At 39.1% G+C, this 27500-nt stretch overlaps 2 protein-coding genes across 5 annotated transcripts in view; one reads left to right on the top strand and one right to left on the bottom strand.

Annotated features, from left to right (window-relative positions):
- Window positions 1–4145: 4145 nt before the first annotated feature.
- On the bottom strand, window positions 4146–17934 carry LOC138013249 (uncharacterized). Its single transcript, XM_068860271.1, has 7 exons — window positions 17482–17934; window positions 14879–15140; window positions 12869–13155; window positions 12095–12277; window positions 9759–9928; window positions 6667–6879; window positions 4146–5263 (listed from the first exon to the last, which is right to left on the bottom strand). The coding sequence occupies exons 1-7, from the start codon at window positions 17803–17805 to the stop codon at window positions 5017–5019; spliced, it is 1686 nt and encodes a 561-aa protein (XP_068716372.1). The 5' UTR covers window positions 17806–17934; the 3' UTR covers window positions 4146–5016.
- Window positions 17935–23631: 5697 nt separating this feature from the next.
- Window positions 23632–27500, top strand: part of LOC137967961 (HSPB1-associated protein 1-like) — a 17188-nt gene continuing 13319 nt past the window's right edge. Inside the window, exons 1-2 of one of the 4 annotated variants that reach the window (XM_068814562.1) lie at window positions 23632–24015; window positions 25919–26279. In XM_068814562.1, coding sequence (XP_068670663.1) covers window positions 23645–24015; window positions 25919–26279 — 732 coding nt within the window. In that variant the 5' untranslated portion in view covers window positions 23632–23644. The other 3 variants (XM_068814566.1, XM_068814563.1, XM_068814565.1) reach the window with 3 other exon arrangements.

The following is a 27500-nucleotide window of genomic DNA, read 5'->3' as shown; positions in this document are numbered from 1 at the left end:
GTCAAATCCGGTCTCAGGTTGAATCCTTTTTTACATATAGGTTAAATAGGTGATCCTCATTTTACCTAGGCTGATAATGAATAGGCACTCTTCCTTAAAGCAGCTATCAATCCCCCAAAAAAGGATTGAAAACAGCTATCATAATACCTTCCCTCAAGCTCTGTCTTCGTATCATCTTCGTGCTTTCTGTATTCATGAGTACACTTATCCATCCAGTCTCAACATTATTCGAACATTATAACATAGTAAATGAACAAAGAACTGTACTTCTATGAACTCACAATCGAACTCACACCCTCCAGATCTATAGTCCTGTGTCTTCACCAGTACACTAGCTACAACGACTTAACATGCTTAAACCAACGCAGTTCTTTTCATTATTTACTTTTGTATAAGTTTATTGATATCAATGTATAATCAGTATGATAACCAAAACTACTCCTAACCTGACTCTAATTTTTCTCTAGGCTGAATGCTCCTAAAGTTTCTTTAATTTATCTGAGAACGTATTCAAGCTACTGTAGGTTAAATGAGGATCATCAATTTAACCCATAGGTAAGAACAGATTCAACCTGAGAACGGATTTTCAGTACCGGCAACACAGACAGTCAAAGAAGCTGAAACCAAGAAATAGCCTGGAAAAAATAGGTATAATCCTTCAGAGAGTAATGTAAATGCAAAAAGATAGAGATAGTGTAGCAAATTAAACAAATGTATGTGCTACGTAGGCCCGCTGACATCCAGAAACAAATAACAAAAGTCAACGAGATGATGAAAGAAATGGACAGGTTAACAAAGACAGAAACAAAGTGAATCCTATGCATGTCTTTTCGCTGACTCTGCATGAAGACACTCAAAGTAAAGTAAAGTCTCTGCTTACGAGCCAGAAGGCCCATCAGGCCGGCACTTATCTCCGGTTTCATTAGCATAAAGCGACTAGGAGTATTTCTACTCCCCCCTGGATGGGATGCTAGTCCATCGCAGGGTTACCCCCAGCCTTACGCCGGTACCCATTTATACACCCGAGCTTGCAGCGAGTTACTGTTAATTATGACTACGAAACTTATCGGCATAACCGTGATGTGTACATGTCAAGTGGGCTCGTTCTATAAGCAGCATTCTCCGGTCTCTTTAAACTTTTTGACTTTTCAGGGGTAATACAGATTACCAAACATGATTCTAATTCATGCACTGAAGAAAATCTTCATAAAAGATGCAATTTAATACTACGCAGTTTTTACATTCACTCAAAGATGACACCACAATATTTTGTTCCAGAATAAACTTCGCACGCTCTTATCTTTGCGATTTTTCGCAAAAGTCGTTAAAATCGTGAGTCTTGTCTTCTATAACCTTTTCAGTTGTTTTACGTTTTTTGCGATTTTTCGCAATTTTCGCAAAAATCGTCAAAATCGCAAGTCTCGTCGATGCCCGGCGTCGAGGCCTTGTCTTCTCCATCTTTTCAGTGTTTTAAGATTTTTGCCCTTGCGTGCAAACCGGGACATATCTCCATAAACCATAATTTATGACTGTCTTCGAAGGAACAAAGTTTTGGATTCGACGTTAACGACCGTGATCTTCCTGTGCGGGCGTAAGAATTCTTTGCTTGGTAGAAAGACTTTTCACAACCTCGTACCCAGCGTCTTTGGTTCCCCCCCCCCCCCCCTCCCCTGACCAGTGGTCGGAAACCGTCAAGCTAGCATGCGCAGTGCAGAACGAAGGCTTCAGAGAAGTCGCCCCAAATAGGATCATTCAGAGCCAATCGCGATGACCACAGACCACGAAAGACTACGTGACTAATTGACGGAGTAGTGTGCGTGACTGGAAACGAGTTAGGAAATAAATATCCGGTTATCGTATGACTCCGTAGTGCGTTCGACGAAGGATAGCGCAAACCTCTTTTTGACCGTACTGTACTTCCGGTTAATATTACAGCAGAAAATTTGGATATTCCTGTAAGGACACCAAAATGGCCTCCCCTTCGTTCCAACGCAGGGGCACAGGTCGGTACCACCACACCGCTAGCTGCTCAGGGACAATATTCTAAACATTATTAATTTGATAATGCTGTGTTATCACTCGGCCACAAACAATACAGGGGCACCCAACGACCAATTTGTTGTAAAATGTATTATTATACCCCAGTTAATGAAAATAAATGTTATTGAGGCATTTTCAGGTGTTTTTCAGTGTTGCTGGGAAAACATTATCTGTTCCTTTTTCCCAGCAAGACACACAAGAAATTTCCCAGCCAGCTAGATAAGATTGGTTGGTTTCCCAGCCAGCTGATCAAATTTATTTCCCAGCCAGGAATTCCGCGCGCTTTCAAATCCCTCGATTCAAAACGACCGAACAAAAGCGACAAAACCGGGACAAAACAGGTTTTTTTCCGCAAGCGCAATCACTCTGACCAGCCGTCGTATGTTTGGGAGAGGGAAGGGTTTTAAGTTGTCCTCAGTCATCAGAGTTTCTACAGCCAGTTCGGATTGAAATGCTAGAAAAAGTCAGTAATTCCCAGGCAAAACCTCTATCAATAAAAACATTTCCTAGCCAGCTCATCGAAACACCTGTATTTTTGCCAGCCAGCAAGATTCCTCTGGGGAACAGATAACGTGAGGAACAGATTCGTTGGGTGCCCCTGACAATATTCAACACTGAAAAAGGTCGGTTACCAAATTTCACGACAAAGCTAAACATTTTAAATCAAAGCTTACGTCTCCACAACTAATATTCTACGGGAGACGGTTTCCATAGCTCTAGTTGAAACTCCCCGTTCAAATCCTATCAATGGATATAATTTTTATCTTTCTTATTTTCTCTGCTACCAGAAGTCCTGGGGCAGTGTCCTAAATTAACGATAACAGTCAATTCAGAGCAATCTAGCAATTGTGTATATCAGATAAATCCGGGTAGGAGGACATGTTGAGCACAAGGAAAAGGAAAAAAATGATTCTTGAGCTTGTGCACATGCTTGGGTCAGGCCTGTTTTCACCCTGAAATAAGCACTCCCGTGCTTGCGAAGCTAGTGATAACCAGGCTTAATCAAGTGTACATTCCGTCAACATGTTATTTAGGTTACATTTATCGAAGTCAACGGGACCTGTGCAAGTTTCCTGAAACGCAGTTTGGTGCTATTTGGCCAAATTCGTGCGGGATTAAAAGAAATCACTTTGTACATAGTTTTAAAAGATTTGTGACTTGTCCCTTAAAGTTTAGGGATTCCGTTAAATACGAGTATCCCGATTGAAAAAAGTAATTACCATGCATATAGTCTACGAAAGGCAAAATCGTGTCGTATATATCTCGACGGTCTTCCCATCCAGATACCAGGATTTACGTCAGTGAACTTTTGCCCTGAAATTGGTTGGTTCACGGAATTTGGACCTTATACTTGGGATTTGAACTGCATGGATATTAACACAGGTATGAGCATAAATCAAATACAGCAAAACAACGTTTGCACGTACTGAACAAGATATTGTAACAAAAATCATCCATTGAAACTGTGAACTTTAAGAAAATGGACTTAAAATATTTCGAAGGAAACCCGTAGCCTCTTGTTATCATCACGTGGTATGGAATGGGAAAACAAACGAACAAGCTAAAGAGGTCGATACACCTTATTCCAAAATGGCCGCCATTTAGATATTCTTTTGTTTTTATTCAAATTAGACCTTGATGCCTCGTTCAAGGCAAAATATTCTTTTGAATTTTCAGCTCAAGAACGAGGCATCAAGGGCTAATTTAATTTGAATAAAAACAAATGAATATTTAAATGACGGCCATTTTGGAATAAGGTCTATTACGCAAACGGTGCTAGCTATGCTCTGCCAAGTTTGCCTTGCAACGCATTGCAGCAACGAAATTGCAGGGTCACCTCGCAGCTCTTACAAGGTCTCACCTGATTGGAGACCACCCTTGAGGTTTAACAAAAGAACAAATAACAGAAACAATGGACCCTAGGCCTAAAACAAAAGGGCTGCAACTCTATCCTCTAGGGTCCCTTGTTTCTGTTATTTGTTCTTTTGTTAAACCTCAAGGGTGGTCTCCAATCAGGTGAGACCTTGTAGGATCTGCGAGGCTACCGAAATTGCACGGACACACGTTAATATGACAAAAAGTAAAAGCTTTTCCGCAAGTCACAATACTGATCAATGTTTTTAATCAAACATCTTTCTCTCATTTTGAAGAGTTACGGCGCTGCGCACTAATATAACTTGTCATTCTAAGCTTCATAGGATATGTTGATAAATTCACTAAATATTTCTTTGCATAATAAATAATCGTACGTTTTCTTACTATTAACAAGACCAAAGTTGGTCGAAAAAAAAAAATTGTCCTCCTCTTTCTTTCATTTTTTCTCCAAAAAGTAGTCGGAAGTTTCATCAAATTACAGTACGCTTAAATATTCTATTATACACTTCTTCCGAAAATATCAACTTCATGTAAAAATACTTCGTACAAAATTAAAGAAACAAGCACTATGCAAAGATAGCACCTACCCCTCCCCCCATAGCAGGAATGAAGAAATTAAATGCCAAATAAAGGATCTCAACTCTTCCACCCAAACTTTGACATTCTATCATTTACAACAAACAGTCATCGCGCGATCTTGTCTAGGCTAAAACTATGCAATGAAATAATGTTCTCTTTTTCTGAAATACACCGAGCTGCACCAAAATAAGCTCGACTTCAAACAATAAATAATTTACTTAGCGGTCATAGGAACTGAAAAACATTCGCACCTACGTTAAACGCACCATGTACAAATAATTATAAACAAGAAGAATGAGACATTTGTCCTGTATCGAAAAAAAAAAACCTTTCATGTAAGACTGGCCCTGATGGGGGCAATACAACTACCAAACGAAGGAAATCCGACAAAAGCGGGAGAGACCGCTAACATTTCCAGTCGTCGATTCAATAGACCAGCGTCCAGTTTACGATCGAGGAAAATCGAGAATTACAAGTATATTTTACGAGATCGAATTTAGGCCCTTTTATTATTTCACCTAACTAGTCTAATGTGACAACTTCTATCCTTCGTCCGTATTCTGAGAAAGGGTCGCTGCCGAAGATGTTAATGAGATTTCTGTCCTCATAATCGTTGACATAAACACAGTCTTCTTTCATCACGTCTTGTTGTATAGAGTCTCGCAGCTGACGAGACTTGCGCACAAGATTCTGCAGCTGAACTGAGCCCATTTCCGATAGCTTCATGCGGATCTTGTTGAAGTCTGAGCGGCATCCAGTCTCCAGAAACCTAAAACAAAGTTAAGCACTTCTGGTCAACAAATGAAACAATGACCCTACGAAGGGTTGCAAGACCCAAACGGCTCAAAAAGGCTACTAACAATGCCGAACGGAAATACACTAATGTTCCCCGCGGCAGTGCGGTCCACACTTGGGTCTAAGAAGGAAACCACAAATAGCGAGTCATTGATGTAAAGCCTCAAAGGGAATGAGTCGTATTGTTCCTAGAAAGTTCACACGAACTCTTATATTGTTTTCACTTTTTGGTATCTTTATGTTCCAAAAATTATTGACGACCGCTAAAGCAGCCGTAAGAGGACTTGGAAAACGCTATCGACTATTCTAAAGATGAAGTGGTTCAGCTAACCCAATGTAAGGCGTTTCTGTCGAATTCAGGCAATTTAGCTACTAGTAGCGGCTTTTGCTGGGAGCTCTAAGTACACAGTTCTATCGGAGACCGTGCATCAGATATCTCAGCTGTACAATTCCGATTTGCGTCACCACAACTTCCTCAAAATACCAATGGAACACGGAAAGAGGCAATAAATTGGTAAGAGAGCCGTCGGCTTCCCTTGATATCAGCTTAGCTCACAGCTGACGGAACACAGCCTGACGAGAGTTTACCACAAATTGTTAACTTGTTTGCAATCACTGCCGCCCAAGTGAGGCTGAGAGAAAGAGAGTAATTCAAGTCGCGGCGCCAAAACAAATAAGCAAAAAAGATAAAGAAGAGAGGCAAGTGATGCAACCAGAAAAACAAGCCGGTTTTACTCAGTTGTGCATATCTCTTTCCCAGGTCAACGAAATGGCGCACCACGCAGAAGCACTGGGAATAGATCAGCTGCTTAGTTTTGTAGCCCCCTGACGCGACCCATAAGCGTTTTATTTGAGGGTAAACGAATCTAGGATTTTGCTGGACAGTAAGCATTTTCTTTCTACTTGGGCCAAAAATGAGAGAAAGGCTTAATCTTTGATAAGGCTTTCATTGACTGTTGTCTTTGAACCAGTTAGTTTCGCGTTGTTTTCAATTATTCAACTGTTAATGACCCTGAACTATAAATCGAGTACTCGAAAATGGAACTATGTTTAACTTTAGAGTTAGTTTCCCAGATAGCCTTAAACACGAATCTAAACTTCTCAGAGTTTCCCGCGAAATCTCCGGAGAACAAGAGAAATCCCACAAGGCAAGCTTAATCAAAGGTAAAGTCTCGTGTTTACAGCGACTCCTCCACTTGAAATGAGAAACCTTAAACACCGTTCATTAAAACCTGTTTCCTCTCCAGACGCGAGCATTGAACAAACGGGATTTTCACACTAATTATCTCAAGCCAGATTTTCACGCTAATTTCCTCAGGATGTGTCTTGCACTTCTCGGAATAAACCACTGTAATAAAACAGGTCTCACGTCCTCACCTCTGCACCAAACTTGACACACAGTCGGTGGAAAAATGAGACGAAGAAAGATCAGATGACAGACACGCCGGTCTAAGTGGCCGCATCACGTAATCTCCTAGCAACGTATGCAACCAACTGTTGTCTTTGAACCAAGCCACCACCACCTCTTTCCTTTCAAAGTACATTTTCAATCTTGTGAAGTCTTCCAGATTGCCCTTTTCAAGGAATTCCCTGTAAGACAATCATGAATAAATGAATGGTTTTTCTTTGAAGGAAAAAAATTATACAGATTTCAAAATGTGCATCTTACGAATGAAATAAATACCATAACTAATTCAACCATTACTAATGTAAAACGATGTTTTTTCCCTTACTAGAAGAGGAAGGCGCAATTAGGTTTAAAATGTTGCCTTTTAACGACAAATCCCTTTCTTCCTCAAATAGGGACGATAAACCGCAGATCGCTTGCCAAGGCCGCTGCGGTATCCAGGCCATTTTTTCTCAAGTTTAAATTTTCTTTTCAACAAGAAAATGTTATCGTAAAACATGAAAGGGATTTATCCCGCTGTCTTACAAAATTGAAATCAAAAATAAGGTATGTACACGGCTGAAAAGATACGAAACATTCACAAAAGAATGGCTGCAAGCAATGAAACAGAACATACTATGAAAGCAATATAACAATAATACCGGCCATTTTTTCGTTTTAAGCTAAGAACACAATGGAAGAAATGACTCATGATCACATCAATATATTTGAGCTATTTCGCTCATCCTGTAATGAAGGGATGCCGAAAAATGAAGTGTCTGCAAAGACAGATTTGAGACCGGACAAGGGATGCATTACTGTATATTAAATTCTTTTGGAATGCTGATCCATTAACGCTCGCTACGTTGTCGAGTCTAGCGGAACATCGCTGTTACAATTTTTTTCCAGAAGTTTCTTTTCTTCTGATTTCGAACTATTCAATATATTAAAAAGTGTTCATAGTGAAGATAATTTTTCCTCAGTGAATCTCTGAATAACGACAGTATTAAATTCCACTACCTCACACTACCAGACTGTTGAGACAACGATTCAGTCATTTTCAACACGCCTCAATCACAACACATCCAAAAAAACACACCCACAATCAAAGAATTGCGAGCTGAGATTCCAGCTCACTATCGAAAAAGTTGTACGTGAAAGAATCCAATCGACACTGATTCTGTCGTTGAGAACGTGATCAGGAAAAACAATGTTGTTCATTCGTTCGCTAATATCAGGCCTCTGGTGTCAAGCACTTGAAAAGCCAGAAGGTTTTGGAATGATGATCTTGACAAAAAGACGTTTCACCTGAATGCCAAAACTGAATGGGCATTTTTCCACTCGACTTTGCCTGTTGCGAACAACAGGTCACTCTTTCAGTACTTAAGCGCATCCGTTGTGAAGCCATATACGCTGCCCGAAGCGATTCTTCAAACGCTACTTGTAAAGCCTATTAAAGAATGTTATGTCCGGCCACTACGACTTCCTTTACAATGTTGAGCTTGTGGGTTTCGCAGATTACTAATTAGGTGTCGATTATTGAATATCCCAGATGATAAGTGGAATACGCACTTGCGAAGGGGCGTTGTGATACTCGTTTCTTAGCACACGACCGGCGAAAGCAAATACTTCCAAGTGACGATCTTCCGAGTTGCTAGAGCAATATCAGTGTTTGTTGATTGTCCACCAACGCACCCGGGCAAAAGCAGTCGATATGACGTGAATATTCATTACAAAGAAAAGTGGTCTCGTTGACTGAAACAAATGGCGGAAAAAGAGAAAAATTAAAGGGAAGGTAGAAATGTGAAAAATTTCCGCACGGCATTGTTCGTTTGTCTTGGATTTGCCGCCTTTTCATCTTAAAAACCACTGGATCTAACAAAGAAAAACTAATGAGTTGACCCACTCCTGTGCTTATGTAAGTAAACACAACGACTCTCTTCAAGTTTCTTGAACGGCTCATTAATTTAACTCGGCAAGACGCAGTTCCAATATTATATTGTCAATTGTGTAGCTGAAAAACAACGTTCGTTTGGGACCGAACTCGAAATTGTCGATGGTTGGGCCATCTTACTAATTATACGCTTTCTCGGACGTTGTTCTTTGAAGAAAGTGCAGGAACTCTAGCTTTGACAACAAGAGCCTGACAATCTCTTCTTAAGTATATCGCTGTTATTCCAGGCGTGAAGAATAATAGCCATCTATTTTTCGGGGAGGCGACGTAGCTAGATAATCAATGGTAAATCGTCGGGTAACAGCAGTCACCAAGAAAACAACCAATTAGGGGCCAGGAGCCGCGGATGCTTAGAAATGCATTGAAACTAAACCAAACTGCTGTGGCTCAAATACGACTACCCATCCGTGATGTAAAAGCTTAACACCGGTACCCAACATCTCTGCAATCACCGCATACGAAGTAGTCACTAATATCCACTATTTAAAAAGAAATGTTCGGCCAGAGAAGGCTAGCTGTAATAACAATGTTTGAAACATGAAAAATACGTTTGGGCCATCGAAGTTTATTCAAAACACGCCGTTAGCAATATTGCACCTCAGACAAGTCAAAATACTGCATTTAGATTTTCACATCAAGAAGCAAAGTGACCTGTTTATTTCTATGCACCATGCGTATAATCCACCAAAGGTCTCCTTAAGTACACTGTGGTTGGAAAATGGTCAAATTTGATTTTTAAGTATTAAGGGGTACATACGTTTGCACTGGACTGCTTGCAAAAGTCATAAGAAATGTGTATGGCAACAGGATAACAAAAAGAACCCTTTTCAGCGTAATAACTCCATGTTTTGCCTACATTATTGTTACCTGTTCCCTGTAGGTCAGAAAGTTGGCAATGATTAGACAACTAACCGAAACATGAGAAAGATCTTGACAAAGAAAAAGCCAGCACCTCAAAAACAACTTATTGGTTGGAGTATGAAAACTATAAGAAGAACCACTTCCCTGTTCTAAGCTCACATAGGCTATAATGATTGAAACTTTATTTAACAGAACAGGAAAAAAATTTGAGCTTGAATCTAGCAGTTCCCATAACAAAGTTGAAAGCAACAGAAACCTTCAAAATACCTGTAACACTTGTGCCGTCTGACCACTGTTGAAGGTCTATGCTCCTTCCCGTAGGCTGTTCCTTTTCGGTTCTGCCAAACCCAAACTTCATGAAGTCTTTCAACATATGGCTTAGCTTTGCTCATGAAGTCATTCACTGTTAATTCAATCTCCTCAGCGTGTCTTGAAAGCTGTTGTGCAATCAATGATCAGGTGTTAACAGATAGTTTTGCTCAGCTTTTTGAGCACTAGATTTCCATATGGGCGTTCTTGGTCCAAATGTTCTTTTTTCACCAAGTAATTGCAGTCTTAGGCGGTTCATTATGGTTCATAAACAGCCCACTGACTGCCTAGATGTTTTTACTTAATACTATGTTGATTCTAATTTTTCCTTCAAACCGTCATTAACTTTAAAGGCTAAAAACAATTTATAGTTTCCTTGAAGTGCTACTATGATCACAAAATCATTTTCTTTTTTACTTCAGTTTGAAAGCATGTACACCTGACTAGTAAAATTTTGAGATTTCATTTTTATCCAAAAGGTTGTTTATTTTGAGTGTAAGGTTTGGATTTCAAGGTCTGCCATTACTCACGTTCAAACCTGACCGATTGGACCTCAGAGGGTTGGATCTAGCAAAAAGTGACGTCATTTACTCACTACCTTAAAATTTCAGGGTGTAAATGCAACTTATTATATAATTATGCAAAACACGAGTTTTAAAGTTTGAAAAGTATGCAATACCAATGTTTCCCCAGGAAGTTGAAAACCAATTTGTATCGAATGCAGCTTTTGGGAAGCAGGTTTGGCGCAGTGGCGAGAGCACTCACCTCCCCTGTGGCCCAGGTTCGATTCTCGGACCTGACACCATGAGTGGGTCGATTTTGTGTTGGTTCTCTACTGTGCTCTGAGGGTTTCTCTCCGGGTTCCCCGGTTTTCCTCCCTCAGCAAATACTAGCATACAGCTGATTGCCGCTGACTGTAAGCTGTGCTCCAAGGTCATACATGAACCGTTAAAAGGCTGCCAGGGGCACCATAGCATGCTTTCAGTTCAACCTTGTTGAGCTGCGCTGTTGCTGTAGTATTTGCAACAACGACTAGCGAGACAATTATTATTATTATCATTGTTATTATTGTTATTATTATTATTGCTATTATTATTATTATTATTATTATTATTATTATTATTATTATTATTATTATTATTATAGGGCTTACTGCAGATATGATTCATTACTGGTGATTTTATTACCTAGAAAATCATGTCATAAATGCAATATGGTGCAATGCTCATTTGCCACCTGTTAGAACAGCCACACCCTACAGGAAGACATTTGGTGATGTCCACACCTGCATCTCAGACTTTTTAAGAACACCTGGCAGGATACTTGAGGCCCCATCCTTTCTTACCCAGATATTTTTGAATCTGCATCTTTTTCTTTCTGGATACGCCTTCCGTGCACACGTATCCAGCGAATTTGCTGGCGAATCCGAACTTTTTGAATATGCTCTCCAGAGTGGATATCTTTAAATCTGCTATGAATCCGGGAACATGTGGACACTACATTTAGAATTTCTTTAATCTGGATGGCGTAACAAGATCAAGCCCAGTTCCTTACCACGAATTCTCAAGATGGCTGCCAAGGGCAACATTACTTCTTTATGGCACATACTCTGTTACCTCTGTTTCCTTGAGGAGTCCTGAGTACTAGAGTGAATCTGGATCCATATATTTTGAAAAAAGTGTGGATGGGCAAATTTACGTGTGGATGAGATTATTTTTTAATCCGGAAAGAACAAGTTGCAGATTCAAAAATATCCAGAGGGGATGGAGGGGGCCTAAAACTGCTGTTGACCAGAGTGGGTCTACATCCTCCTGTACTAACGCTTTGTGTCCATATTTCCTAACCACAACACTGTTTTTTCAAAAAAGCAGTTAAATTAAAGTACTACTACGATGAAAAAATCAGCTTTCGTGTTTCTTCACATTTCGAAAGTAGTTGCAATGATTGCTCAATAGGCAAATTTTTTTGTAGAAATTTCAAGAGGAAGACTATTTGAGCTCCACCTTTTTTATTTAAAGGTCCGCCATTACTTGGTGCGGTTCTGACTGCTAAGCTTTCAGTGATCTGGATAGCGGAGAGAGTGACGTCACTTACTCACTAGCTTAAAAACTCAGTGTGAGAATGCAGCTTAATTAGTATGCAGCACAACAGTGTTTGGCTTTCAGATTGTCAAATTCGTGTTCTGAAATTAAATTTGGCTTATTGAGCAATCAACGCAAGTACTTTCAAAATTTGAAGAAAAACGAGAGCTGGTTTTTTCATCGTAGTAGCACTTTAATACCCAAGTGGTTTACCTCTCCGTTGACGTACTCCAGACATGCTCTGTAGTCTTCAGCCACCATTTCTCCCTGTCTCTGTACCAAGAGTTTGTTGCTTTTAGCATCTAACCAGTTCTTGAAGTACCCACAGAAATCAGCATATGCTTTAACAGTTTGGAAACCACCTTTCAAATGGCCATCTATGTACATTGCTGTGATCTGACAAACAAGTGACCAAATTCCATTTATATTTTTGGAGTTTTACAAAATAACATTTTCTGGGAATTTTTCATGGGTTTTACCTATGATATATTTGAGGAAAGAGGAACAAAACTATCATCCTTTAAATTAATGCCACACAATTTTACTTGTAAACTGGGGGTGTCCTTGGCAGCAAGAAGAGTGAATGGGTTAAGAATTTTTTGTGCCTGGTGCCAAGTTAGTTCAACGTTATTGCCCTGCTTCAATCCTTACTTAGACTTTATCAAAACTGCAAAAGTGCTTTTCCTATCTTGGCTCTGCCAAGGAAATGGATTCCTACTGAGAAAACCAGTAGCCTGAATTTTAGCCATCTCTCCTGTTTGTTTGTGAAAGTATCAAGCACGAGTGTCAGTTGCCTTGCCTCATAAATAGCTTCATAAAGAGCAGCAATAACTATTTTTCTAATGACAGTCTTATCAAAAATTACCTCGGACTTGGTTTTTTCCGAGAACAAGTCCCATGCATCTTAAAATTTGATCTTTTGACTATTAGTTACAACAGAGTCAGTTTTCATGACCAAACAATACTATTGTAACAGTTGTAATTTACCTGGTGAAGCATGTAGCTATGTGTTACTCTTGGCATGTGCTCTGTCAATGCTTTCAAGGCCTTGCGATTTCCTGCATCCCTATCTTCTAAGAATTGATACCATTTCTGTTGCCGTGAAGAGTGTAAAGATAATTGAAAGTGTTCCTCAAGGGCTTGCCGATTTCTCAGACATCGCTTGAGAACATAAGTCTGCATTAGCCTAATTCCTCCATGTTTTCTAACGAAAAGTTTATATAAACTAGTCCATTCATAGTAATTTGAAGGGTAGTCTTCGTGGAGGTCTCTTTCTGCAAATATAAATTGAACAGTTGTTAATAAAATGACATTTAAATAAATGTCATTTTACTGAAACTCTTAAGCCACAACAGAGCAAAACACAAACATGCAAGGATCGGTCACACAATTCACAGTTTTACTCTTTTAAAACTAAAGCACTGCTATTAACATTTTGGTGCAGGTGGGGGTGGGGTCTGTTCTCTTCCTGCAAATAATTAACCATTATCTGCAGGAGCATAAAACTCAAATTTGATGCAATTTTTTTAATTTCCATATTCCATTTTTTGTGTCTTTTCCCAATTACTTTTTCCAAATTTATCACTTTTTCCAAATTTATCACTTTTATCAGCAGAATGAAGAAAGCCACTGGACACTTATTCTACTGCACTTAGCTGCACTATTTAAATGAACACAACAAAAAAGATATTTAATTGCCTACGAAGTGAAAAATATATTTTGCTTAATTTAAAGACCTTTCAAAATTTAATGATGAAGAATGGTGTTTTTGTTTTTTGGGAATACCTTCTTTCGTTCCAGAGATATTCAAGTTTTTGTTAAAAAATTGATGACATCACAACAATTGGAAATGAATGTAATGAATCACAAAATTGAGAATATCTCCAAAAATATTGGAGTAATGATATTCAAACTTGGCACCAGTAATGTGTATCAGATGAGGCACAAAGTGGCACCAATAGACAAGTTGTCATGGGAACACTTTCGCTTCCAGTCCCATTCTGCAATGAACCAAAATATCTTGGATTTTGAACAGATAAGTTCAGGCAGATGGTCAGAGTTGAAACACATTTGCTGCCCATAATGCTGTACATCTCCGTATAAGCTTACCAAGAGTGACCATTATTTTGACAATAAACAACAAAACCAATCCTGTATTAAATAGATCCTGCAGCAAAAATGGTCTTTAAAATAAGCAAAAGATGTTTTACACTTCATAGGCACTTAAATAGCTTTCACATGATATCAACAAGTTGGTAAAACTAGAGATTACAAAAAGATACTATTCTGATGGCAGTTGACAAGGTAGCCCAAATACAGAACAACCTTTGAAAACCAAAACTTGACAGCTGAAAAAAAAAAAACTTATAGAAATGACACGCTTGGCTATAGGCCATTCCGGAATTGCGCATGGAACTGGGGCAAGTTTCAAATTTGAACCAATTGATAAATTGACACCATCACATGAAAGATGGCATTAAGATTGGCCATCTGTCCAAGTTTGATGCTTTTAGGTCGAACAGAGACCAAGTTACCGACTTAAAAACATAGTTAAAAACCCATATAAAGGTCTCTAATTTTGAGGCTGCGTCCCCTAAAACCTTAAAAAACCCTTAATTTTTTTACGATTTCTGTAATATTCAGAAATATAGGCAAACCAAGTGATTTTCACCTCACCTATTCCCAAATAGTAGGTCCATGACAGGATTTTCCAGTTGTCCGAAATCTGATAAAATTTTCCAAGAGTTTATATGGTTTTGGGGGTGTACGGATTTACTACATTGTATGTTTTAAAGTCTGTAACACGATCTCTGTTCAACCTAAAAGCATCAAATTTGGACAGATCGCCAATCTGGATGTTGTCTTTCATGTGGTGTCAATTTATCGATTGGTTCAAATTTGGAACTCGCCCCAGTTCCCTGCACAAATCCAGAATGGCTCATAAAGGAATACTAAAATATTGTTTAGAGAACAAAAAAAGAGCCACTTAAGACGAACCTCTGTCTGACTCATGATAATTTGACTCTAGTTCTTCATCTGTCAATCCCCATATAGACTTTGCTTGGCTTGCTGTTAAATGACTTACACTTTGAGAAGGAGGTACAGGGTTCAAAAGATACCAAACTATGACAGAAGTTTTAAGTTGACTGACTGGTCTGAAAAAATTGTGATCATTCTTAAGAACTTCAGCTTTGTAAAACATTTCGTAGAGGTAAACGAAAGTGTATTCCGGCCACCTTGTTCTGAGACCAAAGTCCACCTGGAATGAGAATAAAAACTGCAGTCAAAAGAGAGAATGAACCACTTGAAGACAAACCAAATTCAACTATAATGTCTAAGTAATTAGGATCTCGATGTTTTTCTGTTAACTACAAGCATACATTCTTAAAACAAGCAGGCTGACATGATAAAAGCACACGCCTGTCAGCTGATGTCCTGCAAATAAGTATAAACAGAAAGCATCATTTGACTTTCAAATGATAACACTGATGAACTATATATTATCAAAAACTGCCTATGACCTAACAACATCAGCCAAATTGCAAAGGCAAAGATCTTCACAACAATTGACTGATTCGCCTTGGTACCATAGTCTTAATCTTTTGATGCTTTTAACATGAATAATAAGAGTAAAATTTTCATAAAAAGAAAGAAGTGGACAGAAAGCACTGCCAAATAAACACTGAAGGATTGGCTCACTTTAGCTCTTTCAAGATAAATTCCTCCATCTATAGAGTGGAAAAGAGTAGCATGATATAATATATATATAGAGTAGCATGATATAAGCCACTCACAGTTTTGTACCACCTTTAGGGAGCACTACCCTAATCATCCTTAGAACAGTCTAACTAAATTACTTGTGACTCAAAATGTGAGCAGTAACTTTGTTTGATCCAAGAACTGTCTCGTGGGTGCAGCTGAGAATCAATCCTGCATGCAGAAAATCTGTATCTACATAGTCAAATGTGCTTGCAGCTGATGGGCACATCTCTATAAGAGCAGAATGTAAAGATGTTGGACCACGTAACAATTTATGGCCATGTACACGAATGAGTTCAAAAGTTTAGTACAGGAAAGTGGCCGGTGCTTCACTATTATGAAAAAAAAAGTCTGCAGAGGAAGCCTCGTTCAGTAGGACTACTTTGAACTGTGAATGCAGGGGGTATCTCTTAAAGAGACTGATAATACATGCCCATAAACAAACGTTTTTCTTTCCGTTTCTCTACCAAAAGTGAGTTTTTCGTCGTTTCGGTAAGCTTACTTCTCGAGAGTAAAAAGCTCAGCTGGGAAAACCTCTGAACGAATAACATTGCCTCAGCCGGAACATGTGAAGATAGAAGTGGCTTTAGATAAAAATTTGAGATTCGAAAGAAAGAAAGACGTTATTTGCAATTCGCCACAAACAATGAATAGAAAGAGGGCTAGTGAGTGTGTTTGTTGGCGAAACAAGACGGCAGCTGCTGTGGACCTGGCGAAAGAGAAACACAAAGCAATCGATTCCGGTTCCGATAATATCGCGTAAATGTCCTTTCAAAAAGCCTCAATTTATTTATTCATGTCCTCTTGTTCAAAAAAGCTGTGCATATTTCACTTCTTGGACAAGGTCTTTCCCCATGCAAAATCAACACCATATTTTCAAAAGCCATGGACGCACTGAACGTCTCGGAAACGAAACCGAACAACAGTCGAAGGGAGAGGCCATGTTGTTGCTTTTTGGGGTAAACGAATGCCACAAGGAGAAAATGGAAAAGTGCTACGCTAACACAGCATTCAGTACAAGCAGTCTATTCAACGCCAACCACTTAAATTCGCTGAAATCGATCTCTTCATTACCATTTTAACATCATGAGAGAGAGCACGCCGACACCCTCTTCCCTTCCTCCGAACCCAGATAGGAAGTAAATCAGCCTAACCGGCTTTGGCTACTTCGACAACCCTTCTCAATCATCTATCTGGCAGATTCTGCAATAGTCTATTTGCCATAAGAAAGCGTCCAAATAAAATAAAAGCTCGAATTTCTTGGCAGCTTAAATATCTTGAATAATATATTAGACCCAAATGAAAGCATTCGCCCTCTTCGTTTTTACTGAAGTATTCCTTGATACATGAAAACCTACGATGCAACAAGCCAGGACTTCGAGATAATATAATGAACATGATTTAACTATATAACTCGGCAAAACAGGGCCGAGAAAGGACCAAATTTCCAACTAAAATTCTGCCCGAACGAGTTCGACTACCACATGGCATTTGCAAATCGGAAATGGAAAATTCAAGTTCTGCGATTAATTTGCCGGCAAAAGAGAAGGCCACACCAACTCTTTAACTAAAGGATATGTATGAACGCCATTCTTCGGTTAAAACAACTTGAACTCCCGAAAGCTCACCGAAAAAAAAAAAAGCTTCCGTTGTGGACGGCCACAACAACGAATGTTTTTCCTTGAGCGATGAGTTCATGTGGCCTTTTCTTCTCTATTCGGAACAAGTCGACGAAAGAAACAAGTCATCTTAAAGCGACTACTATAATACAATCCAAAAATTTAAATGTCGAGACAAAGATTCCCTCCGCTGAAACGAAAAGACAATTCGACACTACTCACCCTACATCGATGACGCCATATGAGATCCGAAAGGGAGAGTCGATGAAATAGTCGGCAAGATTTTCCCAACATTACAAGACTCTTAAAGTCTAAATACTCCAAAATAAGAACAAGAACTTCCTCGCTTAAATGAGTCAACAAAGAAGGCGGTAAAATTATCCGAGACTCCATCTCCTCGGGCTGAAATATCCTGGTGTTCGTTGATAATCTATGTAAAGGCGGTGCGCAGTAAGTAAACCTCCCAGAGCTTGTGTTCCGACAACTGTGAGCAAACTTTTTCGTTTTAGGTGGACAAAGATGTGAGTCTAACATGGTTGATGGCATTCTATTCTAAACGAGCCGCAGTTGTGAAGAGACCAAAATGACCGCGGTCCACATAAAAGATCTAGATAAATAGAAGGACATAAAAGATACCTGGCTGCTAATGACACAATATCTCTAGGACCTAAGAAGGAAGCTTTGTTGTTTTTATATTCTTTTGACACGTGCATTTCCCGTACCATTACGCATGCTCATATCCGACCTGCCATGATGCGAGCCAATCACGTTCGCCGGCGCGTGTTTAGAATTCTTGCTAAGTTGGGCTGGTGCTCCTAATAAACGTAATTATCACAGCTATCTTCACGACATTCAAAATATAATATAAATTCAGTAGCTGGCGGAACAAGAGAGTAAACCTAGCGGAACATGGAACCAAGCTTCGAAAATCACTGAACCTTATAAGTTTGCTTATTCGTGTCAACGCGCCTGATCCAGAAAGAACTAGAACTCAAACAGAATGGATCTCCCTCTCGTGTGCCTCGCGCGGAACATAATCCCTGTATAATTTATCGCCTTTTGTTGTTTCCAAAACAGCATCTCCTTAGCAAAGCTCAATACTTCAATGCACCTAGAGTAGCATCAACAGAATTCATTTCAACGAGTTTTCCTAAACGGGTTCTTTAGAGCGATCCCGGCTTTTAGATCGAGTAAACGCTTTCTTCGTTGCGATGCAACCGAACAGCGAGTCAGGCACAAGACATGTTTTCTTTACATAAAAGTCTGTCAAATAATAACGAAGTGTGCTTCTACGCTACTGCTGTGAAATTCACTATCTATTCCTCGCAAGGAAGAAAGCAAAAAAGCTGAAAAACCTGAGCTGGGCGAGAGAAGCAGTTCGGAAAGTGGCGATTACGTCAGATGTATACAAAGTTTCCAAGTCCACGCAAATTTTTATTCGAGGAAACAACTAATCAGGGAAATGAGTCAGCTCGACTGAGAGAACAACGATTCTAACAAAAACCGAAAAAATGTATATTGCACAATTCTTCAATATAGCCACCCTTCACCCTCGAGGCCTCTTTCAATTGAAAAATTCTTTCCAATATTCTTCTCAGAACGACCGCACTTAATTCAGATGTTATTACGCGAACTAACGTTGTGGCATTAGAGCGAATCCAGACACGTACGTATCAGACAGCGATTTGCAGAGGAAGAAGTAAAAATTTATGGCAAGGAGAAAGCAAGACTATATGAAAGACACCTGAACCAATCCAAACAGCTGACGTGCCTTCCATTGTGGTTTTCATTCTTTGTTTTGCTAATAAATGAAAAGTGAAATTTTAATTACTTCCCTAGACGCTGTCATTCGTTATATTGGAACAGTGTTCGAGGAAAATTGTCTTGAGTTAGGTGGCCAGCCAGTGACACATTGCATCAATTAGCTGAAGCGAATGCTCGCCACTGAAACCGCCGGCGACACAACAGAGCTTGCACGCTGGCCGACCAAGGAAACCCTCACGTGTTTTTCACTTCACCATAGGGTCAGCTGTGTGGCCTTGCGTAGAAACTTTTGTCACGAAAATGGGTAGATAATAAACCACCGTGAAGAGCAGAGCCCAGGAAGAAGAACTGAGCAGAAGAAGAAGAAGAAGAAGAAGAAGAAAGCGAAGGATATAATTTGTGAGCTGAAGCAGAAGTCGAGGCAGCCTTGCTCACAACAAAGGTATCAATCATGATCATGATGGCTGAAAGGAGCTATACGGAAACTACTTACTTGGCTCAGTCAACGGTACAAACTTAACACAAAAACAGGCAGTGGGAAAGGAAGTCGAGATCAACAAAGTTTAAAACGCCACGCAATGAAAGCGGGCTCAAAAAAAAGATCTTTAGTATTGTAAATAAAGCCATAATCGTGCTTCATCACCCGGCCCCGTCGTAAGACATAAGCGCAAACGCGGCACGTTCTATTAAAATTTAACGCTTTTTAGTGACGTCATCCCATTTGATAAATGCGTAATGATTATGTCCATTCAGATGACTAATGACCGCGGCCATAGGGAGTCGGGTATGGCAATACGAACACCACCTTATTGCGGGCATAGGTGATATTGGAACTCACAGCTGGTAAATGGCCTCTCTAGCCATTGGCTTACGATGCTCACTCGATCGTATCCAAAACATCAATTCTCAAGTGCTTTGTTTTAGGTTTGTTTCTCGTTTAGGCTGAATACACCAATAAACCACAGGAAAAGGGAATTGCTCTGAATATATTGGACACACGATGACATCAGTTGTCTACTGAAGCAGGTAGCTGGCCGAGTCTTTGAACAAATTTTGAAGCTGCGTTTTGAATATGAATATACAACAGGTCCATTCAATTTCATGAGATGATTATTTATTCCAGAATGAAAAGTGAAATATGAAAGAGGCGGAAATATATTCCAACCTCAATCAAGCTCAAAGCACGATTAGAATATCAGCACAATCTGAGCCAATCAGAGTTCTCCGAAGTTTGTATAAAACTCATCAAAACAAATTATTCTTTTCTTTACGTTGCTTTATTTTGTTTTATGCTTAATCATCCTTGGAAAAAGAGACAAAGATGGTTTGATTGCACTCTTGGGCTTTTCCAAACACTCTAAGAAAAGCCATGGAAACCACAATTATTCGAGAAAGAATTATTACAATTAAATGCTAGCCTGAGGCTAAAGTCAAAACAAGGCTAGTCTCATGAAACATTTTTACAGACGGACAGTTGGCTTGCACAAATTCATACTCTCCTTGAATAAGAATTTAGGTTCATGTTTCTCTGTTCAGCATTCCCATCCCTTTTATCCATACTTTCATTGCCAATTTCCGTCAATGGTTAGGCGAACCATGTTATCTCAATCTTAAGGTTCTGAAACGGACGTAATCTACAAAATCTTTAGCTCACAAACGCAAGGAAAATTTTGCAACTTTTGCATGTTAAAAAAAATATTCTTGGTAACAAAAGAGAGTATGCTGTCTTTGTAAATTAGACCTCGCGCAGAATGCCAGGCACGTGCTTGCTCGCGCAAATCAGCAATGTATGCGCCTGACTACTTTTGGAAACCTGCTTAATGATATAAGTTGCTTATTTGAAATATAAACTCGATTTCAAAGTTAAAAAGATATGTTGAAACCATTCCTGGTTTACCAAAGGCCAACCCAGGACAAATCACGCTGACTGATATTTTTTTTTATCAAATAGTGTTTTCTTCACTTTAAATTCACAGTTCCTCTTTAGCAGTTAAGCGCTTCACTAGCAGTTTCCAAGAAATGATAACATTTCACCGATATCTTGTTATAATTATAGAATATGCGATAATACCATCTCTTGAAATTCCCGCTGAAGCTAAGGAAACCCAAGCCAAGGTGACTGGCAGTTTTGTGCGACCTCGCTCGTTTTTGAGTGATTCGCCATATGGTTTTTGAACAATCGCTGAGGTGAAGTTTGATCTAAGCCGAGCTTATGTCCGCCAATACTCAAGTGTTTTGCTTTCTCCGTTACAAAGAATTCAATGGAATTGGCGAATGACAAAAAATAATTGCTTATGAAAAAATATAACAAAACATTGCCATGTCATAGTACATTGAAAATCTGCTCGGCAGACTGAGTTGATCTTCCAACAGCTCAGTTGCCACGGTAAAGGAACGGCCGGGCGTAACCGTAACTAGGACCAAGCTAGCAGTGATTCAGTTGGAAGTCGCTTAAAATCCAGGAAAAAAAGGCACGTTCAACACGTCAGGACACTTAAGCAATTTCCTCGAAAAATATTTGAAAGAAACCTTTAAAAATAAGGTCGCGGCTTTGTTCGCCTTTGTTGCAATAGTTGCAATCTACGATATAATCATGTTTGTGTGCTTAGCGAGGTAACTTGTGTAATTTGCTTTGATTTGGTCCTTGCTTGTTTCCATCATGTAATTCGTGAAATAATGATGTCGATGACGATGATGAAGATAAGGATGATAACGATGACGATGTGATGATGGTGATACTTATGGTGACGATGACGATGATGAAACTAATTACACAAATAGAAAGTTTGTCCTTTCTTAGGACTTTATGACAGTCTCCTTTTCATGAATGTCAGTAAAAACATTTTTTTCGAGAAAGCTAGTTTTGTAATAAAGCAAGGTGAAGATGTACTTTATTGCCAACGAGTCAGCCGAGCGAAGACACTAGGCTGACGAGGCTGCAGCGTTAACAGAGCAGCCGAAGCCCGAGAGCTAGTGTTGCGTATGCTGAAAAAAATTTGAGCGCTGCAGAGAAATGCAATGTAAGATAAGGTATTAGGGAACAAAGGCCGCATATCACGTGACTTCAAGAACCAATGAAACCATTTTTCCCATTTCTCTGACCATTGTGTTGTGTACACTTACTTTGAGTGTTCTTTAATATTTATTTTCGAACCAGAGTGTTCTATATATAATGTGCGAACCGGCGAGCTCAAGATTGAAACAGCGTACGTTTTCTTATCGGCCGCTCACCTGTCATTGTCGAGTAGAGCAGTTTGTTTTCGTTTTCTGACCTTTGAGTTGTGGACGATTTAATTTAATTTTCAAAGGAAATAATATTGTCTTTAAAGTACACAATTAAACGATCAATTCATATAATTCATAGCTGTATCTTGCAAAATAAAAATTTCTACACGTGAAACTTTGTGTCAGTGTAGTTGCTACTACACTATGAAGGAAAGGTGAAGGCGACTATTTTTCCCGAAACTTCCAGTACATATTAAGGACAGCAACAACTCGCCACATGGTAAGTTTCATCGATTTTTTGTCTTCGCCAATATGTTCTCTTCATTTTCTCGTGTTATGAAACCTGTACGTGACACAAACTTAAGCCTGGGTTACCTGTGGTTTCACACTGAAAAACGTTTTGGCGATTTTTGTTCATGGCACTGATTTTATTCAACTTAATTATTGTTACAGTATATTCCTGTAACCATGCGATAAAAAAAAAAAAAAAAAAAAAAAAGCTCGGGACGAAATTAATTCGGAAGTGCGTAACAAATGCATTTATATATAACCTACGAGCTCACGTGCTCTTTTGGAGTGGAGTTCTACCGACCTTTCTTCAGTCCCGTGCCTCTCTTTAGAACCCGAGGGAGAACGTTGGCTGGTGTCCGCGGCGTCCACCGTCTGAACAGGACCGGGACTCGTTGATTAGCAAGCAATGGACGTTTACCATACAAAAGTTATAAATAAACGCATTCTTGAACTGATGATCAACGGGTCCAGCGGAAGGATTAGAAATATGTCAAGTGCCAACTTTCCCAAAAAACATGATGGCCGACCACCGATGAAAGAGACAACTGACAAAACGTGTATACCCATTCAGAAACGCAAGAAAATATATTTATAACGTTCTTCAAAAAATGGGCGCACGAAGTGAGAAAACATGTTTGTGTCATTCACAAATCTATGAAAGTTCATGTTTCACATTCTCCTTGTAATATTAAGACACTTAAAAGCAAAATACTGAGAAAGAATTTGGAGGTTTTGGGTTTTGTGATATATCATGCAAGAGCTCGTAAAATCCTTGACATTTTATTACTAATACTCAAACCGCACGACGTATATTTTCGTCCGTGATAAAATGCTTGTTTTTGTTCTAACTCTTAAGAAGCCAAGAGCACGTATTCAGGCTTAAAAAATGAAACTGTTTTGTAAACGAACTATTATGCCAAGAATATCACTGTCATATTTGGAACAGTAAACAAGACAACCCTCATAAAAAACAGCATGCGTTGATTTTCTATCTGTCTACAGTAGAGAGAGCAAACGTGACTCAATCATGACTCAATCACATGGGTGCGTCATATTTACTTCCGGTATAAATGACCCGGTGTGCCTCCAATCTCCGCGGGTCACGATGACGTCAATCAATATGGCGGGCGAATTTGGTTTGGTGGAGAACAAAATTGATCGTTTCGAAGTGGAAAGAATTTGTGTGCTTCCTGACCCTGTAAATCTTCGAGACCACCTTTTAAACCGCTCAGAACCTGCATTATTTCATGGCGCAGCATCTCAGTGGGAATGTGCAGCTTGGACTCCTGAATTTTTGGCTGCTAGGCTCGGTGAACTTCGAACAAATTTCCGATTGTTCTCGCGGAGTCATGGAAATTCCGGAAAAAGCACGGTTATGGAGACAGATTGTGAGTTCGAAAGCGCAACGTTTACGGAATTTATACAATGGTTGAATGGTTGCATGGAACGATCGGGGAGTCTGTCGCGTTTTCACAAGTAGGCTAAAGTTAGCTAATTTAATAATATTTCCATTTGCCGTAATTTGATACACTGATAAATAGAACAGAGTGTTAATAAATGGCCAGCAAACGTAATCAGAACCTTTAAGGCTTGTAAACTTAGGTTCCCTCAAAACGCGGATGAGTATATTTGGACAACAGATGTAGACGATGACGGCTATTATCGTGTCCAGCTGTCATTTTAGCGAAACAACAATAAGTAGCCTACAAGCTCAATCTCAGCTGATCTTGACCTTACTATGAAGACAAACAAACTAATTATGTAACACCTATTAAGTCGACAATAAACGTATAAAACAAAAGACACTGTTTATTTTAAGAGCTAATATTGGTTCAGCCTTTTTATTGGAGTTATAGGCTTTCTGCATGCATTGATATTGCCCAAGTTCAGCTTTAGTGGCACAGGAAATACCTTTTGACAGCGAATGAAGTCGGAGAAAAATATTGGTTAGATTGGCAGGAGTTTTAACGGTGATAGGCTTATAGGAACTGTTCCATTTCCTTGCTTCCCAATAATTCTTGAATGGATTAATTTCCCTGACGTGTGTGCATGATCAAATTATGATCTGTTTTCAAATATAAAAAGTTTAAGGTGGCTTCATATAGTTTTCCTGACCTCATGCAACCTGGTTTCTAGAACTTAGTGGCTGATGGCGCAAGCTTTAAAGTTCGCGCGATCGACGCGAGGCTCTCCCACGCAGAAAGTAAACGAACATGGCTGCACAACTTTGCAAACTCTTTTTTTGGTCAAGATTTTGTGGACATAGCATCTTTTTAAAATCATGTTTACCTATCCATAAGAAGGCTGCAAATTCTTTGGAGACCAACAGAAGGTTAAAAAAAAATTCATTTCCCCCTCTTCTGAACAAGTTATCTGATTCTAACAACCATCGATCGAGGGACACAGCTATCCTTGGAGTTGTGAACATCCTTGGAGTTGTGAAATGGCGATCTTGGTGATTTCTTATTTTGTGACGTATGTTTTGCGATCGAAAAATTGCGAAACTTTTACGTGAAAATATCTCCAGTTTCCTTTGGTGAAATTTCTTCAAATTTTGCTGAGTGATAATTACTGCTTACGCCTTTTGTCTGCCAATTCATCAAGAATTGTAAGACAATTTTTTAAGTGGAGCTAAAAAACACAAATTCGCTAAAAGTGACAAAACTACCTTAAAGTTTGTAACCCCTGTTATTTTTTTGGCCTTAGAAGATTCCTCCGAACAAATTTCATGTAATGTCGAAGTTCAGGAAATTTTCACCACAGGAAATGGAAGAAAATCAACATAAAAGCAAAATAAACAACTTATCTTTAGAGAGTTCTAATCCTGGTAAAACCATGTTAATTTACTACGAAAACCACCAATCTGTAGAATGGGCCCGAGTTATTGAGTGCTTGCTCCACCCACTTCAGTCAAACATCTTGATGAAATTCCTTTCCAAGGATGTGAGCAGTAGCAATAAGCCAGCTTTTGCCGTCAAGGTGTACGGGAACAACCACAACAATGGAAACATAATATTGTGTTTTCAACATCATGAGTCTCTTGGAGAAATGGATAAAATGTTAAATGAAAAACGTGACTTTACCAGTTTTGTTGGGGTACAGAGATATATACCAGTGTCCAAAGTGTGACAAAGTTATACTGGGGGTAGCCTCTTGTTTCATCAGTAACTAGTTTCGTGGCTTGAGCAGTTTCCACGAAGCAAACATCATGCACACTAAAGAGAAAAGCTTCAGGACTTTGTCTTTCTTTTTTTCCATACTTGACATGTGAATTCGGATAATTATGTTCCATCTATTGCATGTTTTTTTTTTATATATAGAGTTATGTGACATTATTAATATTATTGTATGATAAATACTATTATAAAAATATTTTCAGAAATGACTATTGGTGCTATGCAGATTACAAATACATGGCAGAGTTGTTCCATAGTTGTCCTGACTTGCGCCAATCTGTTAACTGGGGTGCTTTTGGATTTCCTGGAAGATGTGGGGATGAATCAACAATATGGATTGGAAGCAAAGAAGCATCTACACCATGTCACCTTGATACATATGGTTGTAACTTAGTAGCACAGATCTATGGAAGAAAAAAATGGACATTATTTCCTCCAAGTGAAACACCAAACTTGTATCCCACAAGAATTCCCTATGAGGAATCCAGTGTCTTCAGTCAAGTGCATGTGACTTACCCAGACCTGTCCAGATTTCCTACTTTTGCCAGTGCTACCCGATATGAGGTACTCGCACAGTCCATAAGGTACATGTACATGTATTGCCAAATTTAGCTGCCAAGAAATATGCCTACTAGATACTTGTACATGCAGTTACACATGTATGCAAAAGTGCCTGTTGGTCATTCTAGAATTTTAATTAAGCTAGAGAAAGATTTGAGAGAGAAAGAAATTATTGCTGACTTTGTAGGCATTCCAGCTGGAGTTCTATTTTGTTTTCATCGCCTCTTTCCTTGAATCGCAACCTGCAGATAATTTCCGGTAAATCTAATTGGCTCACATTTTTAGCATGACACATGATAACATCACTATTGACAAGTGGGCGGCAGATGACTTGTTAAGAAATTGTATCAGGCGTACCTTTTCCACCCTGTCTAAAGAAAAGTATGCGTTATCGTAGGTTATCTAACGCCAGACGATTTTACTCGTCAATGGGTTAAACAATCAATGTAATTTGAAGAAAATCTTTAAGTACAATGCTCATTAATCCAATGAGACAAAGAAACAGGGTGTGCTGTAATTGTAGCATTCATATCCTGACAGAGGATAGAGGACGAAAAAAGGAGAATGTATACTAACTAATGGCTGCAAAATGGAAGCAAAAGTGGACATTGGCATATTTTGAACAGTGACTTTCCATTTTACATCTGGATTGTTTTCATCAACAGCTCAATCTTCTAGAGGTTTTTTTTAGCTTAGAGTTGTTGGTCCCACAGAAATTCTAGTCCTGATGTCCGTCATAACCATCCCCTTGTTTGGGAACAAGGTTCTTCAAGTTTTGAAGTGTATTAGTCCATTCTGGAATTGTTCAGGGAACTGGGACAAGTTTCAAATTTGAACCAATCAATAAATTGACACCATCACATTCAAAGATAATGTTGAGATTGGCCATCTGTCCAAGTTTGATGCTCTTACTGTAGGTCAAACAGAGACCAACATAGTTAAAACTCCATACAAACATCTCTAATTTTGAGGCTGCATCCATTTTTAAACCACAGGAACCCAAGTAAATTCTTAGTATTTTGGGGTCTCATGAAATGAGTAAAACATTAATTTTTTCTATATTGCACATAATTGAAATGTTCCTGTTGAAGAGTCTCATCAGTATCCCCACAAGGCTGTTCATGAGATTTGGTCCCTGACATAACAATCTGTTACCCCGGTAACCCATTCACACCTCAAATGGGAAATGCCTTGGTCATGGTGCCTGTACTAGATCTAGTGGGT

Source organism: Montipora foliosa, chromosome 8 (genome assembly GCF_036669935.1).
Source record: "Montipora foliosa isolate CH-2021 chromosome 8, ASM3666993v2, whole genome shotgun sequence".
Lineage (NCBI taxonomy): Eukaryota > Metazoa > Cnidaria > Anthozoa > Scleractinia > Acroporidae > Montipora > Montipora foliosa.
Note: the sequence above shows the minus strand (reverse complement) of the source record. Positions and strands in the feature narration are given on the sequence as shown.